This window comes from Periophthalmus magnuspinnatus, chromosome 2 (genome assembly GCF_009829125.3).
Source record: "Periophthalmus magnuspinnatus isolate fPerMag1 chromosome 2, fPerMag1.2.pri, whole genome shotgun sequence".
Classification (NCBI taxonomy): domain Eukaryota; kingdom Metazoa; phylum Chordata; class Actinopteri; order Gobiiformes; family Gobiidae; genus Periophthalmus; species Periophthalmus magnuspinnatus.
This window is the reverse complement of record NC_047127.1, coordinates 19,376,692-19,393,323: the sequence shown is the minus strand read 5'-3', so window position 1 is coordinate 19,393,323 and position 16,632 is coordinate 19,376,692. Positions and strand designations below refer to the sequence as shown.

At 47.4% G+C, this 16,632-nt stretch overlaps 1 protein-coding gene across 1 annotated transcript; it reads right to left on the bottom strand.

Moving 5' to 3' along the window:
* Positions 1 to 102: 102 nt before the first annotated feature.
* On the bottom strand, positions 103 to 16,130 carry LOC117380801 (evC complex member EVC-like). The gene is made up of 20 exons (XM_055226873.1): positions 15,642 to 16,130; positions 14,444 to 14,527; positions 14,134 to 14,208; positions 13,680 to 13,921; positions 13,072 to 13,156; positions 12,885 to 12,968; positions 12,402 to 12,560; positions 11,709 to 11,852; positions 11,036 to 11,231; positions 10,188 to 10,327; positions 5,287 to 5,379; positions 5,004 to 5,213; positions 4,671 to 4,777; positions 2,799 to 2,964; positions 2,439 to 2,570; positions 2,173 to 2,308; positions 1,873 to 1,972; positions 1,233 to 1,359; positions 582 to 657; positions 103 to 516 (listed from the first exon to the last, which is right to left on the bottom strand). The coding sequence occupies exons 1-20, from the start codon at positions 15,834 to 15,836 to the stop codon at positions 404 to 406; spliced, it is 2,664 nt and encodes an 887-aa protein (XP_055082848.1). The 5' UTR covers positions 15,837 to 16,130; the 3' UTR covers positions 103 to 403.
* Between the last annotated feature and the right edge of the window lie 502 nt (positions 16,131 to 16,632).

Here is a 16,632-nt window from a genome sequence, read left to right as displayed (position 1 = left end):
AAAGTATCAATAGTACAGCTTACTCCTTCATAACACTCAGGCTAGAGCACCAGTAGTAAGTTTGCATTTTAATATCTGAATAAAATAACAAAATCCAAATGTACAAAAGTTCAACATAAGTTTAATTTTTCTTATATAAATATATATTATCCATACACAGAGATACACAATAGTTTAGAGAGATTCTGGCAGGTCTCCATTTTAGTCGACAAATCGAGCAGCACGTCTTTAGTCAACTACATGCCTCCTCTTCACTGGAGCCACCAGAAGAGTAGGCCTGGTGTACACCTGGCGTACACCTGGTGTAGACCTGGTTTAGTCCAAGTTTAGTCCTGGTGTAGACCTGATTCAGTCCTGGTTCAGTCTTGGTGTAGAACTGGTTCAGTCCTGGTTTAGACCTGGTTTAGTCTTGGTTCTTCTTCACTGGAGCCAGAGGAGTAAGGGATGGGTTCAGAGCCGGGTCCAAAGCCGGGTTTAAGGTCAACAGGTTACGGAGGTCAAAGGTCACAGGGTCACCTACAAGAGGTCAAAGGGTGAGAGGAGCAGCAGAGGAGCAGCAGATAGTGCAGAGGATGACTCACGTTCTTCTTTCTCTAGTCTCTTCAGTGAAACTCGAGCTGAAGCTGTCAACTCCTGAAGGAAGTCCTCCTCTGCCCCCTGCAGGACACACACGACACACAGAGGACACACAACACCACAGATGTTTTATTTACTTTAAACTTTAAAAACTTTAATGTTTTATCTTGTTTTGTCTTTTATGTTAGACTCAGAGTCCTCAAAGAATCTCTTCTCTCATTATAGATCCTGAATATGAAAATACTTGACATTAGAAAACAGCTCTGTGCCTCAGTCCCTCAGATGTGCAGTTTAAACTAGAGTCTTTATTCATCCCCACAGAGCGACAGAGAAACAGAAAACAGGTGTGTTCTTCTGCTGTGCATATGGGTTTATATTCTGCACTCTGCTCTTTGAATGTTCATTTTAGGATGATGGAACAATGTTCAGAAAACATAAAGATTATTACTAGTATTAAGTCTACGTCTGATCGTGTGCAGATTGTGCTGCAGGTGTGATTGCGCCTGAGGTGCTATTTCTGAAATGAGATGCTAGAGTGTTTGGGTTTTGTAATATGCACTCCTTTAGTCAGGGACTCTAAGCACTGTTTTATAAATGAGACCCTTGATCTCTGGTCTCTGGTCCGGTCTCTAGTCCGGTCTCTGGTCTGGACTCACCATGATCCGGTCTTTCGTCTGGTCCAGGTTTATTTCTGAGTTGATTTTCTCAAGTCTGAGTTTTTCAAATAAACTCTGAGTTTCTGTGTGAGTCTGAAGCAGCAGCCTCTGTTTGGCCTGCTTCACTCTAATGTAAAGAAAATAAAAAATAAAAAAAACATGTAAAATAAACACATGCTCCACTGTAATAAACATGTAAATAAACACACTCCACTATAGTCGTGTGGCTGATTTCACGCTCACTTAGTCCACTTCTTTATACAGGCTACGTCTTAGACCAGGGCTGGGCAAACTATCTGACACATGGGCCACAATGGGTTCTAAAATTTGACAGAGGGGCCGGGCCAGGATATATATATATATATATATATATATATATATATATATATATATATATATATATATATATATATATATATATATATATATATATATATATATGTGCACCTTTCTATAAACAGTCTGTCTGTATTTATATAAACATTTTTTTGTCTTAACTGCATTTTAAACATTACATTTTGACGTGTTAACTGTCTGCATGTACATGAGGCTCAGAGCTTTAGCTGTGTAAACTTTGACCTGCGCTACCTAGGGTGACCTTTGACCTGTGGTACTTGGGGTGACCTTTGACCTGTAGTACCTGGCGTGACACTCTGCAGATGTCAACGTCCTGCTCCAGATTTCTAACTCTTTGAGAACACTCTGCAGGGACTCGCTGCTCTGCTGCTCCTCCTGCTGGTCTGAGGAAAAAAGACCAGTGTAATAACATGAGTAATAAACTGAGGGAAGGGGTTTAATCCATTAATCCAGTAATTATTCCTTGGACTACTCAAACAGTTGCTTAAATCATAAAAGGCAGTGAAAAAAAGATTGGACCCGATAAAGCTGAAGTGAAGCTGCTGCTGGGGTTAGGGGTCAGAGTCAGGGATCAGGTGCTCACCGTTGCGGTTCGTGGCTGCCTCCTGCTGTAGTCTCTGAAGAGCGTCCTCTAGCAGTGAGTAGTACTTGTGCACCAGAGTGGTGAGAAAGGGTTTGGTCAGATACACACTCTCCAACGCAACCTCAGCCAGATGCTTCTGCAGGGCATCAGGGTTAAACTATAGTCAACAACTGCAGGGCATCAGGGTTAAAAAGAAGAACCTACAGTGTTTATACTGTGTGCAGGGGAGTGGTTATCCATGTGATAGAGTGGTTAGTCTTAATCACCTTTACATCATCTGTTCCACTCTCCTCCTCCAGGGGGAGCTCCTGCTGGAGGGTGAGGCTCAGTACGTTTCCGATGATCGTCTGAAGGTGGCGTTGCAGCAGCTCCACTCCACTCTCCCACTCTGCCCCCTCCTGGTCAGAACATAGAACAGTCACTGCTCTGACCCTCTCCCATGCTCCTCTGCCCCTCTCCTCTGCTCTTCTGCTCCTCTGACCCTTTCCTCCGCTCCTCTGACTCTCTCCTCTGCTCCTCTGACCCTCTCCTTCTCCTCTGCTCCTCTCCCTCTCCATTGCTCCTCTGACCCTTTTCTCTCCCTTCTGCTCCTCTCCCCCTCTCCCGTGTATTGTCTCTTGACTCACATTTACAGGTGTCACAAATGTCCTCGTGGATTGGACTTGGTCTGTACTGAGCACACTCAGTTTCATCTCCTTCAGCAGGGTCAGACTGACGTGTCTGAGAATAAACAGCCTGTGCAGCGCCCCCTGGAGGTGCAGGAGCTTCTGCGCTAGCAGCCGCCCCACCTGACTGCAACAACATACAACACACACTAATATATATATATATTAAAAAATCTCCTCCTCACCATCTGTGTGTGGTCTCATCCCCTCTTTTTCCATGCTCGGGACCTCTACCAGAGGCCTGGGAGCTCGAGGGTTCTGTGCAGTATCTTTGCTGTTCCTAGTGCTGCACTTTTCTGGACTGAGATGTCTGATCTCAGGGGCCTCTTTGCACAGCCTACACCTTGGGAAGGTAGTCCACATAGAAGGAACAATAGCAGACATTGAGGACAGTTACAAGTACCTTGGTATCCCACAAGCAAATGGCAACCTTGAAGAGGAAACAAGGAAAACAGCCACAGCCAAATACCTCAGACGAGTAAGGCAAGTCCTAAGGAGTCAGCTCAATGGCAAAAACAAGACCCGGGCAATAAACAGCTACGCCCTGCCAGTAATCAGATACTCAGCACGAATCATAAGCCAAAAGAGGAGATACAGACCACAGATGTTAAACCCCGAAAGCTCATGACCATGCATGGTGGGTTCCATCTGAAATCCAGCCCCCTGAGACTGTACGCGAGTCATAAGGAAGGAGGCCGAGGACTAGTGAGCGTGAGAGCCACAGTCCAGGATGAAACATCCAAGATCTATAAGTACATCAAGGACAAGGCCCTAACAGATGACGTGCTCAGCGAATGTCTCAGACATTGGAGTGTAGAGGAAGAGGTGCTGGAGGTACCATCATGAGAGGACAAGCTGGACAAAAGGACAGCACAGAGACACTCATCCTGGCTGCACAGGAGCAAACCTTGAGCACCAGAGCAATAGAGGCCCAGATCTACCACACCAGACAAGACCCAAGATGTAGGCTGTGTAAAGAGACCCCTGAGACAATCCAGCACATAACTGCAGGGTGTAAGATGCTGCAAGGAAATCATACATGGAGCAGCATAACCAAGTGGAGCCATAGTGTACAGAAACATCTGTGCAGAGTACGGACTGGAAACCCCAAGATCAATGTGGGAAACACCTCCAAAGATAGTGGATCGAGCAAAGATTCCGTGGGACTTCAGATACAGACTGACAGAATGGTAATGGACCAAACGGACCTTGAGATGGTGGATAAACATGAGCAAAGCCGTTGTGGTGGACATCACAAAACCAAGTAATGGGAACATCAGGAAATAGGAACATGAGAAACTAGAGAAATACCAGGGGCTCAGAGAAGAGCTGGAGAAGGCCTGGGAGGTGAAGGCATCAGTGGTGCCCGTGGTCATCAGAGCACTCAGGCAGTGACCCTCAAACTGGAGGAGTGGCTACAGCAGATCCCAGAAAAAACATCAGACATCTCAGTCCAGAAAAGTGCAGTACAGGAACAGCAAAGATACTGTAGAACCCTCAAGCTCCCAGGCCTCTGGTAGAGGACCAGAGTGTGGACCAAGAATGAGAGACCACTCGCAGTGGCGAGTATATATACACTATACATTTAATTACACACACACACACACGCACACACAGAGCTCCTTTTAGTGCTGGTTATGAGATGGTAAAATAAATAAAATACATGTAAAATACATAAATTTAAGTTTGTGTATTCAGATTGGAGACAAATGTCCTTCGCATTTTACACAGACAGAAACATGGAGGATTTAAGATTTATGTGGGATTTGTTCGGATTAAAAACAGAATTACACTGGAATAAGAGAAATATATATATAACTCAGATGAGCTCACCTGTCAGAGAGGCTCAGTCGGTGCTCCAGGCTCTGGAGGATCTTCGTTTGCTCTTCACAAAGACGTTTGAGGCAAGCCTTCAGTAGAGTCCGGTCCTCTGTCCACATCTGTACACAGACAGACCTGGTTTATTCTGGGTTTAGTCCTGGTTTAGTCCTGGTTCATTCCTGGTTTAGTCCTAGTTTAGACCTGTTTCAGACCTGGTACTGTGCTGGCTTAGTCCTGGTTTATTCCTGGTTCAGGCCTGGTTTAGACCTGATTTAGACCTGGTTTAGACCCGGTTCAGACCCTGGTTTAGTCCTGGCTTAGTTGTGGTTTAGTCCTGGTTCAGACCTGATTCTGTATGCAGAGTCTTTCTCTGGTCTTCTGTAGCTGCTCCATGGCGCCCTCTTCAACCTGTCGCAGGTGCAGACTCAGGTCACGCTCCAGATCAGACCAGAGTCTCAGAGTCTGGTCCTGGTTCAGTCCAGACTCAGAACAGACCGAGAGGAGCAGGAGTCGGCAGCGAGAGGAGCACCGAGAAGAGCAGGAGGAACGAAAGGACTGAAAATACACAAGAACATGAGGAAGAGAGGAAGAGAGAGAAAAAAGGGGAGGGGGGAGGGGTCACACTCACCCTCCACAGATCTGACACAGCATGTAGGAGCTCCTGTTGCTCTTGTTCCTCTGTCTCTGAGCTGAACTGTTTCAGAATCAGCTCCTGTAGAACCTGAGGAACACAGGACTACTATTATTATACTGACTATGGTGACTGTGGTTACAGGACTACTATTATTATGGGATGCACAGGGTTACTATGATGACTGTGGTTACAACACTCATTACTTTAAGTGAGTCGATTTTTGGGCCATGGTTAAAATTGTCCCCTGCCTGAACTGCCACCTTAACGTGGTGGAGGGGTTTGAGCACCCAATGATCCTGGGAGCTCTGTTGTCGGGGGCTTCATGCCCCTGGAAGGGTCACCCATGGCAAACAGGTCCTGGGAGACGGGTCTGACTAAGAGCGGTTCAGAAGCCCATCATGGAAGAAAAAAACAACAAGGCCGTTTACGTCGCCCGGACTGGCGTTACCGGGGCCCCACCCTGGAGCCAGACCTGGGGTGGGTGCTCGGCAGTGAGCGCCTGGTGGCCCAGCCTTTCCCCACGGGGCCCGGCCGGGCCCAGCCCGAAGAAACGACGTGGGGCCGTCCTCCCATGGACCCACCACCTGCGAGAGGAGCCATGAGGGGCGGGTGCAGAGAGATCTGGGCGGCAGTCGAAGGCGGGGACCATGTCCGGATCTCCGGACATGGACCTGGGCTCTGGAACCCAACTTCTTGAGAGGGGTTGGACTCTCCATTTCTCTGGCGTTGCCGCGGGGAGCGGCGGCGAGCTGGTGTGGGCTTGCTCATTGCCCCACAGCTCAGCCGCCACGTGTTGGGAGTTCACCCCGGTGAACGAGAGGGTCGCCTCCCTGCGCCTTTGGGTCGGGGACAGGTCTCTCACTGTTGTGTCGGCCTACGGGTCAAACAGCAGTGCGGAGTACCCGGCCTTCTTGGAGTCCCTGGGAGGGGTACTAGACAGTGCACCAACTGGGGACTCCGTTGTTCTCCTGGGGGACTTCAATGCCCATGTGGGTAATGACAGTGACACCTGGAGGGGCGTGATTGGGAAGAACGACCCTGATCTGAACCCAAGTGGTGTTTTGTTATTGGACTTCTGTGCTAGTCACAGTTTGTCCATAACAAACACCATGTTCGAGCACAAGGGTGTCCATCGGTGCACGTGGCACCAGGACACTCTAGGTCGGAGGTCGATGATCGACTTCGTTGTCGTGTCATCTGACCTCCGACCACGTATCTTGGACACTCGGGTGAAGAGAGGGGCTGAGCTGTCAACTGATCACCACCTGGTGGTGAGTTGGATCCACTAGTGGAGGAGGAAGCCGGACAGACCTGGCAGGCCCAAGCGCATCGTGAGGGTCTGCTGGGAACGTCTGGCGGAGCCCTCTGTCAGAGGGGTCTTCAACTCCCACCTCCGGGAGAGCTTCTCCTTGATCCTGGGGGAGGCTGGGGACATGGACTCTGAGTGGGCCATGTTCTCCACCTCTATTGTTGATGCGGCTGCTCGTAGTTGTGGTCGTAAGGTCTGCGGTGCTTGTCGCAGCGGCAATCCCCGAACCCGGTGGTGGACACCGGAAGTAAGGGATGCCGTCAAGCTGAAGAAGGAGTCCTATTGAGTCTTGTTGGCTCGTGGGACTCCTGAGGCAGCTGATGATTACCGGCGGGCCAAGCGTGCCACGGCTCGGGCAGTCACAGAGGCAAAAACCCGGGGTTGGGAGGAGTTCGGGGAGGCCATGGAGGAGGACTATCGGACGACCTCAAAGAAATTCTGGCAAACCCTCCGACACCTCAGGAGGGGGAAGCAGTGCTTCACCAACACTGTTTACGGTGCGGGTGGAGAGCTGCTGACCTCGACCGGGGATGTTGTCGGGTGGTGGAAGGAATACTTTGAGGATCTCCTCAATCCCACTGTCACGTCTTCCGAGGAGGAAGCAGAGACTGGGGACCCGGAGGCGGACTCGTCCATCACCCTGGCTGAAGTCACTGAGGTGGTTGGCAAGCTCCTTGGTTGCAAGGCTCCAGGGGTGGATGAGATCCTGAGTACCTCAAGTCTCTGGATGTTGAGGGGCTGTCTTGGCTGACACATCTCTGCAACATCGCGTGGCGGTCGGGGAGAGTACCTGTGGCATGGCAGACCGGGGTGGTGGTCCCTCTGTATAAGAAGGGGGACCGGAGGGTGTGTTCCAATTACAGGGGAATCGCACTCCTCAGCCTTCCCGGTAAGGTCTATTCCAGGGTACTGGAGAGGAGAATCCGACCGATAGCTCTATACTCTCCGTCGGGTCCTTGAGGGTTCATGGGAGTTTGCCCAACCAGTCCACATGTGTTTTGTGGATCTGGAGAAGGCATTTGACCGTGTCCCTCGTGGTGTCCTTTGGGGGGTGCTCTGGGAGTATGGGGTCTGGGGCCCTTTGCTAAGGGCTGTCCGGTCCCTGTATGACCGGAGCAGGAGCTGTGTTCATTGCCGGCAGTAAGTCAGACCTGTTCCCGGTGCATGTTGGACTCCGCCAGGGCTGCCCTTTGTCACCGGTTCTGTTCATTATATTTATGGACAGAATTTCTAGGTGCAGCCAGGGGCCGGAGGGGGCCTGGTTTGGGAACCACAGGATTTCATCTCTGCTGTTTGCAGATGATGTTGTCCTGATGGCTTCTTCGAGCCAGGACCTGCAGCAGGCACTGGGGCGGTTTGCAGCCGAGTGTGAAGCGGCTGGGATGAGAATCAGCTCCTCCAAATCCGAGACCATGGTTCTCGACCGGAAAAAGGTGGTTTGCCCTCTCCGGGTGGGTGGTGAGTCTCTGCCCCAAGTGGAGGAGTTCAAGTATCTCGGGGTCTTGTTCACGAGTGAGGGAAGGATGGATCGTGAGATTGACAGGCGGATTGGTGCAGCGTCTGCAGTGATGCGGTCGCTGTATTGGTCCGTTGTGGTAAAGAAGGAGCTGAGCCCAAAGGCAAAGCTCTCGATTTACAGGTCAATCTACGTTCCTACCCTCACCTATTGTCATGAGCTCTGGGTAATGACCGAAAGGACAAGGTCGCAGATACAAGCGGCTGAAATGTGTTTCCTCCGCAGGGTGTTTCCACCCTTAGGGATAGGGTGAGGAGCTCGGTCACACGGGAGGAGCTCGGAGTAGAGCCGCTGCTCCTACACTTCGAGAGGAACCAGTTGAGGTGGCTCGGGCATCTGCTCAGGATGCCCCCTGGACGCCTCCCTAGGGAGGTGTTCTGGGCATGTCCCACCGGGAGGAGGCCCCCGGGGAAGACCCAGGACACGCTGGAGGGACTATGTCTCTCAGCTGGCCTGGGAACGCCTTGAGGTCCCACCGGAGGAGCTGGAGGACGTGTCCAGGGTGAGGGAAGACTGGGAGTCCCTGCTTAGACTGCTGCCCCCGCGACGTGCAAAAACGCAGAATATGGCAGTGAAGAGACCGTACACCACAAGCTAAAAGTCATGAGCTCACCTGGCGTCAGCTGTTTCCTGTCTACAGTAAAACAACTCACTCTGAGACTCTAAAATGCTCCAAAGATCAGACCATTGAACTACTTTAGATAAAACCCAAAACTGTGTTATTAGTAGTGAAATGTGGTGCAGTAGTTCAAATAAATGCTTTTAATGCATGAAGTCATATCATATCGCCTGAAGTCAGGTCATGCCTCCTGAAGTCAGGTCAGTCCTCCCTGAAGTCGGGTCAGGGAGGGTGGCCCCTCCTTGAACTGCCACATTAACGTGGTGGAGGGTTTTGAGAGCCCAAATGATCCTGGGTGTTATGTTGTTAGGGGGTTCATGCAACAAGGCCAATTACATTGCCTCAGATTGGCGTTGCCGGGGCCCCACACTGGAGCCAGGTACTGGCGTGCCAAGCATGCAGCAGCTCGTGCGGTCACACAGGTAAAAAGTCTGGGTTAGGAGGAGTTCGGGGAAGCTATTGAGGAGGACTATGGGTCAAGCTCAAAGAAATTCTAGTGGTTAAAGCTCCTCGATGACAAGGCTCCAGGGTTGGATGAGATCTGTCCTGAGTATCTTAAGTCTCTGGATATTGTGGGGCTGTCTTCGTTGGCACGTCTCTGCAACATCACGGGAACAGTACCGCTGGACTGGCAGACTGGGATGGTGGTCCCTCTGTTTAAGAAGGGAGGGTGTGTTCCAATTACAGAGGAATCACACTCCTCCTCCTGGTTTAGTCCTACTTTAGTCCTTGTTTAGTCCTGGTTTAGATCTCTGGTCCTAGCCTCGCCTACGGTCATGAGTTTTGGGTAATGACCGAAAGGACAACATGGCAGATACAAGCAGTTAAATGAGTTTCCTCCACATTGTGGCTGGGCGCTCCCTTAAAGATAGGGTGAGGAGCTCTGTCACACGGGAGGAGCTCGGAGTAGAGCCACTGCTCCTCCACGTCGAGAGGAGCAGGAGAGGTGGCTCGTACTCTGTTCCGGATGCCTGGTGTTCTGGGCATGTCCCACCAGGAGGAGGCCCCGGGGAAGACTCAGGCACGCTGGATGGACGATGTCTCTCACCTCCACTGGGAACACCTTAGGGTCCCACCGGAGGAGCTAATAATAATAATAATACATTTTATTTGTTAGGCGCCTTTCAAGGCTCTCAAGGTCGCCGTACATCAAGACACCAAAATAGTACAATACAAAATGAAACAGTGTAAAATGATTAAAAATACATTTAAAAAACAAATACAGATTAAAGCAAAAATAGATTAAAAGACAATGCAGTTATGGTCAGAGAGGTCAGGGTGAGAAGGCCTTTCTAAACTGCTGGATGAAGCCGCCTCCATGACCCGGCCCCAGATAAGCGGAAGAAAATGGCTGGATGAACACCTGTATAACCTCTTCCTCTCTGTGCCTCTGCACCAGGACAGTGTTACTATGGTCACTATGGTTATTGGGGTATTATTTGATGTCAGACCTGTATAACCTCCTCCTCTCTGTGTCTCTGCTCCAACACTCTCCTCCTCTCTCGGCTCTGGGTCCTCCTCCTCTTCCTCCTCTTCGTCTCCAGTCTCTTCATCGTCTCTGAGACCAAGAGCCGAGTCTGTGTCACACACTCTAGAAACATACAGTAGAGATATAGGAGACAGCTAAAGCGTTTAAGGAAAGGTTCATTTCTATCTTGTGAATGGGACTTTTTTAGTATTGATACCTGCAAACAATGAGCATCAAATTTCAATTATTTTAGTATCTGATTTTCAGTACTTTTGACAACACTGCTCTCTGTGTGTTTGTGTGTGGTGTGAGCTGGTGACCATAGTCTGTATAAAGAAGCAGATAAAGTGAGTGTAGTGTTCAGCTCCAAATGAAGCTCATCCAGGCTAACAGTTACAGGGAAAATTTGGAGCTCAGTTGCTTATTTGACTGCAAGTATCATAGCAACCAAAGACCCAATCAAGAATGAGGCTGTTGAAGGTAATGCCCCTTTCCCACGCACACCACTGGTTTAGCAGTGAACGGGCACTTAGAAAGGCTGTCGCTAACGCTAGCGGGAGAGACGTCGGGGAAAGAACGTGCCTGACTGGTCTGTTAATTAATGTTCATATCTTGATTACAAAATAGTGAAACAAAAAACCCAGGAGCAGGTTAAAACCAACATTTTAAAGTCAGAATTCAATGGAAAATGACTGGAGCCAGAGTCGATGGAGCCAAATCACGCTCAAGTTCACGTCCTGTTTGGACTGCAGTGGATTAGCTATGTCCACTTATATATATATTTATATATACAGCACACTGCATATATATTGCCCCTGCTGTGTGTCTTACCCTGGTGGAACTGGTCCAGCTCAGTGCTCACACTTCCTTGTATCTCCATCATAACGTTCTTCATTGGAACGCCGCTCTGCTCCAAACGTTGGGATGCCAGAGACTGAAGAAGAAGAACTTCCTGTTTGAGTAACGCAGGTTGAGTCTGAAGGACAGAAAGGACCTCCTCCCACCACAGGACACCCTGCAGGATCCTCTGAGGAGAGACGACACTTTAAACAGATACAGAGAGAGGTGGAGAGAGGAGGAGGAGAGAGGAGAGGAGAAGAGAAAGGAGGAGAGGGGAGAGGAGAAGAGAAAGGAGGAGAGAGTAGATAAGAGAAAAGAGGAGAGGAGAAGAGAAAGGAGGAGAGCAGAGAAGGGGAGAGGAGAGAGGAGAAGAGAAAGGAGGACAGGAGGAGAAGAGAAAGGAGGAGAGGAGAGAGAAGGTGAGAAGAGGAGGAAGGAGGAGAGGAGGGAGGGAGAGAAAGAAGAGAAGAGGAGGGGGAAAGAAGAAAGAAGATGGTGCAGAGGATGCAGAGGAGCAGAGGTGCACAGGGTGCAGAGGAGAAGAAGGTGCACAGCAACAGAGAAGCAGAGGGTGCAGAGAAGCAGGGAAGCGAAGGATGCAGAGAAGGGAGTAAAGGGTGCGGAGGTGCAGAAGAGCAGAGGGTGCAAACAAGCAGAAGAGTACATTGAGCCTGGTCTCCTGGAGGTTCTGTAGGTGTTGCTCCAGGTGAAGGAGACTCTTGTGGAAGGAGCTGAGGATCTGAGGAGCAAACTCTGAGTTTGACAGATGTTTGGACAGACGCTCAAGATGCTCACTGAAGATCTGACTCTGGGACAAACACAAACACAGAGATAAACACAGACAAAAAAACACACACACACACAGATAAATAAACAAACAAAGAGATAAACAAACAACGAGATAAACACAGAGCAGACACTAAACACAAACTCTAACCTTAAAGGGGGTATTTGAGTTCTATGGGGTATTAAAGAGGGGGCATTTACTTCTATGCGGTATTAAATAGGGGGTATTTACTTCTATGCGGTATTAAATAGGGGGTATTTACTTCTATGCGGTATTAAATAGGGGGAATTTACTTCTATGGGGTATTAAATAGGGGGTATTACTTCTATGGGTCTATTAAAGAGGGGGTAATTTACTTATAAGGGGTATTAAAGGGGGTATTTTACTTCTCTGGGGTATTAAAGGGGGTATTTTACTTTTATGTGGAAGTAAAGAGGGTTCAAATAGGGCCTGGGAGAGATCAATAGATGACTCAAACATAGATGTAAAACCTCTTCAGGCGTGTTTTTGATTAGGGGACTACATTATAACATGGTAAAAACCTCTAAAAACTCTAACAGTGAGAGGTACCTTCTGAAGCTGGTTTTGGTGCAGCTCTTTCTGCCATTGCTCCACCTCCTCCACGGCAACTCTGTCCGCTCTCTCCTCAAGGTCACAGGTGGGGTCAAAGGCGGGGTTAGAGGTCAGGCTGCAGCAGGAGGAGAGGGGCTGGTTCCACTCTTTCAGCTCCTACAAAAGGGCAGTTATAAAAGGACATGGAGGAGTCGAGGCGCTCCTGATATAGTTTGAGTGATCTGCTTCCTGAGAGGAACACGTCACTGTGATTGGTTAAACCCAAATGTCACTCAGAGCAGGACAGAGGCTGACCAACCAGAGGAGCAGCTTTTATGATGACTTTTATGATCACTAAACAGCAGATAGTCCAAGATCTAGATCATCATTAGATTTGTCTTAGTTTAATAATTTTACATTAGAAACAAGAGTCTATGATATTACACAATAGTTTTGCTGATATATTAATATATTCAAATGTAAACTCATAAACTGTGTCACCTGCAGCAGATCTGTGCACAAGTCTGAGTCCTGTTTGTTTTTGGAGAAATGGCCAAAAACCTGCTTCAGAATCTGAGAGCAAACCTAAAAACAGAGAGACTGAGACTGTGGACCATGTAAAACAGTGAGTTTAAATCATAATGTAAACACATAAATATAAGGTTTAAATAAGCCACATGTGACTGACCTGAGACTGCTCCTCCTGCTGCTGCACACACAGCTCCTGCACCTCCCCCAGAGCCCAGAAATACAGACTGGCCCGACGCTCCGCTCTGAACACACACACACATAGAGTTACACTGAACACACACACACACAGTTACACAGATCACAAACACAGTTACCCTGAAAAAACACACACACAGTTACACTGAACACACACACATATACACCCCCCCCCCCCCCCCACACACACACACACAGTATCACACACACTCTCAGCACTGTACAAGCACACAGAGAGTTACTAGTAGTAGTACTAAGTAGCAGTAGTAGTAGTATTAGCAGTAGTAGTAGTAGTCTAGTAGGAGTAGTAGTAGTAGTAGGCTAGCAGTAGTAGTAATAAGCAGTAAGTAGTAGTAGTAGTAGTAGACTAGCAGTAGTAGTAGTAAGCAGTAAGTAGTAATAATGCATTAGTCTTCTATAGCACTTTTCCAGACACTCAAAGTCGCTTTACAGTTTTGTGCATTATTGACTGACTCCACACTCAGTGTTAGTGAGATACTACTGTAACCACAGATGCCCTGGGGCAGACTGATAGAAGCATGACTGCCAATCTGCGCCATCACCTCCTACCCGGTCAGAGTGAGTGTGAGCAGAGGACAGGATACAGGAGTGAAACTGTGAACAGTCTGAGGGTCTGAAGACACAAAATGGTCGCCTCCGTTCTGCCCCTCGCTGTCCCTGTCTTCATCATCAATGTCATCATCATCATCATCATCAGAGCAGGAGGAAGGCGAGGAGGGGGGCGGAGCTGTGTGGACGGGGGACACTCTGGCCTCATGGAGGGAGGGATTTGAAGCGCCGTCTGCTAAAGGCTGTGGGCAGAGATACAAAATACAAGACATTATACTCCTACTCAATAGGGGCCTGAATCCAATACATACACTATATATATATATATATATATATATATATATATATATATATATATATATATATATATATATATATATATATATATATATATATATATATATATATATATATATACTATTAATGGTTTGCTGAGTATTTGGACTGTTCTCACTCTGTACTTCTGGTTGATGGGGTACACCACTCTTGCTCTTGTTGCAAACGCAGCGATGTCACTGTTCACTGGAGCCTGAAAAACATATTCACTCAGATAATTCTGTTTAAATATTGATGCTAAAACTGTGCTGTGAACACATCTGCACACATGTTCACATGTGTGCAGATGTGTTCACAGGATCACAACATGAACTTTTTTTAAAATTTGAAAGCCCCAAAGCGCTACCTAGCGTTAGCTTTGTAAGCCTTAGTTCCAGCCCTGGTCTGTCATCTTTTATTCACTGTGAGTACCCTGTTTTAGACAGTACCTTTTCCGTGGTGCTGACCTTTAACCCTGGGTTCTTCCCCTGGCTCCGCCCCTCACCTGGCTCCAGCACTTGGAGGCTTGGACCCTGAGGAGGAGGTCAGCTTCAGTGACATCACTGTTACAGGTAGGGTTGTCAAAAGTATTGAAAATCTGATAATAATGTTAAAACTAGTATTGAAACCAGATACTAATTTTTCACAGGTATCAATACCAAAAAAGTCCCACTCAGAGGAGATAAGTGAACATTTCCCAAATAGCTTTATAATGATGTTGAACTGCATCTTTCAAAAGTATAAGACACATAGACTAGAATACACACACAAACGCACACATACACACACACACATGGACCACTATGAACCTACTGGACACTGAGGGATTACACAGATATATGGACACATGAGAATATAACACCAAGTATTACATTCAATGTGTAAAATCACATTCTATTGTCTGTAGGAAGGAACTGGTCCTCCATCGTGGTATCAGAATAAGTATTGAGTCTGTTCCGAGTTTGACATTTTAGTATTGTGACAACACTCGATCTAAAAGTGTCAGGATTAAGAGCATCAGGAGAAGTTTTATGTGTCCCACAGTGATGATTCATATCATTAAGAATCATTACTGTGTTTATAAAGATTATATGTAAGGCCTTTGGTTTTCTTATTTGTACCTGATTTTCATTTTACCTGTCCGATGAGTATGATTGCTCTAAAAAGCAGTATCAATTGTGTATTTGTTGTCTTATAGTCTTATAAAATGTGTGTGCTGGACACAGTGTATATGTTGTGTATGTGTTATATTATAGTATTATTACCTGTCTATTATGTGTAAAGCGCCTGACACAGTGTATGTCATGTATTTGTTTTCTTATAGTCTTATTATTACCTGTCTGTGTGGTATAAAGCACCGGACACAGTGTATATGTCATGTACAGTGTATATGTCATGTATTTGTTGTATTTGTTGTCTTATTACCTCTCTGTTGAGTGTAAAGCACCGGACACAGTGTATATGTCATGTATTTGTTGTATTTGTTGTCTTATTACCTCTCTGTTGAGTGTAAAGCACCAGACACAGTGTATATGTCATGTACAGTGTATATGTCGTGCATTTGTTGTATTTGTTGTCTTATTACCTCTCTGTTGAGTGTAAAGCACCAGACACAGTGTATATGTCATGTATTTGTTGTCTTATTACCTCTCTGCTGATTGTAAAGCGGCGGACACAGACTCGCAGCAGCAGAACCGCGGTTAGGGCGCCGCTCAGGACTCCACACGCCGCAGAAAGCAGCAGGAGCCCGGTGTAGAGCTGCAGCGGCCCCGGGGACCCGAGCCCTGAGCCGGGGAAGCTTACCAACACGTCCGCCCCGCACTCCCAGGAAGAGTCAGACATCTGAATACCAGGGTTTACGTGTAGAAACGGGAAATAAAGTGAACTAAAGTGGAATAAAGTTTGTTGTTTTAGCTTGTGTCTGTGGTTGTGCGCATAACGTAACGGTCTAACTCTCCCGGACAAAAGCGCCTCTCACGGGCCCGTTACCGACCCTCCCCCGGTGCTCCTCTCACGGTGTAACTGAGGCACAAATCATTACAAACGTCTCCACGCGGCTTCTAATCTTTGTAAAGAGTTTGTTTTGTTTTTTCTCTCCGCAGCAGAAAGTTTCAAAGTTTGGCCCTGAAAAAGAACAAAGCGGAAACAGCGGACGGAGACTTCAGCGTAAGTTCAACATAAACATTACCGTCATAAGCGCAGGGCTAATCTGCTGTTTTATCGTAAATATTCAGTGACAGTTATTTTCCGGATAAACTGTGGATCAAGCGAGACAATGTTTTATTACATATCATTTATTTTGCGGTTGGTGTGGAAACGTGATGCTTTTATTTTGGAACTACAACCGGAAAAGACACACACATTCGGTACATACATGTTAATTCACTATTTTATTACAAACAACGATTTCCGTGTAAATAAAGGACCGTCACCTTGGAAACCCCATGCAAAGAATGTCCAGTTGCAGCAGACAGTTTGAGAGTGTAGAATTCTGCTCAAGAACTCTGACAAACTGATAATTTTAATGTTCCCTTTTAAGACTTATGAAAAATGATATTATGGCCCCACCCTAAACTCTACAGGCCCCGCCCTAAACCCTACAGGAAGTCGACTGTATTGAATCAAACCCAGGATCACT

Coding starts and splice junctions, on each gene's coding strand:
- LOC117380801 (XM_055226873.1), bottom strand. CDS start 15,836: ATGTCTGACTCTTCCTGGGAGTGCGGGGCGGACGTGTTGGTAAGCTTC. Junction 10,328..11,035: donor GCTGGACCAGTTCCACCAGG/GTAAGACACACA, acceptor GTATGTTTCTAG/AGTGTGTGACACAGACTCGG. Junction 5,214..5,286: donor CTGTGTCAGATCTGTGGAGG/GTGAGTGTGACC, acceptor GTGTATTTTCAG/TCCTTTCGTTCCTCCTGCTC.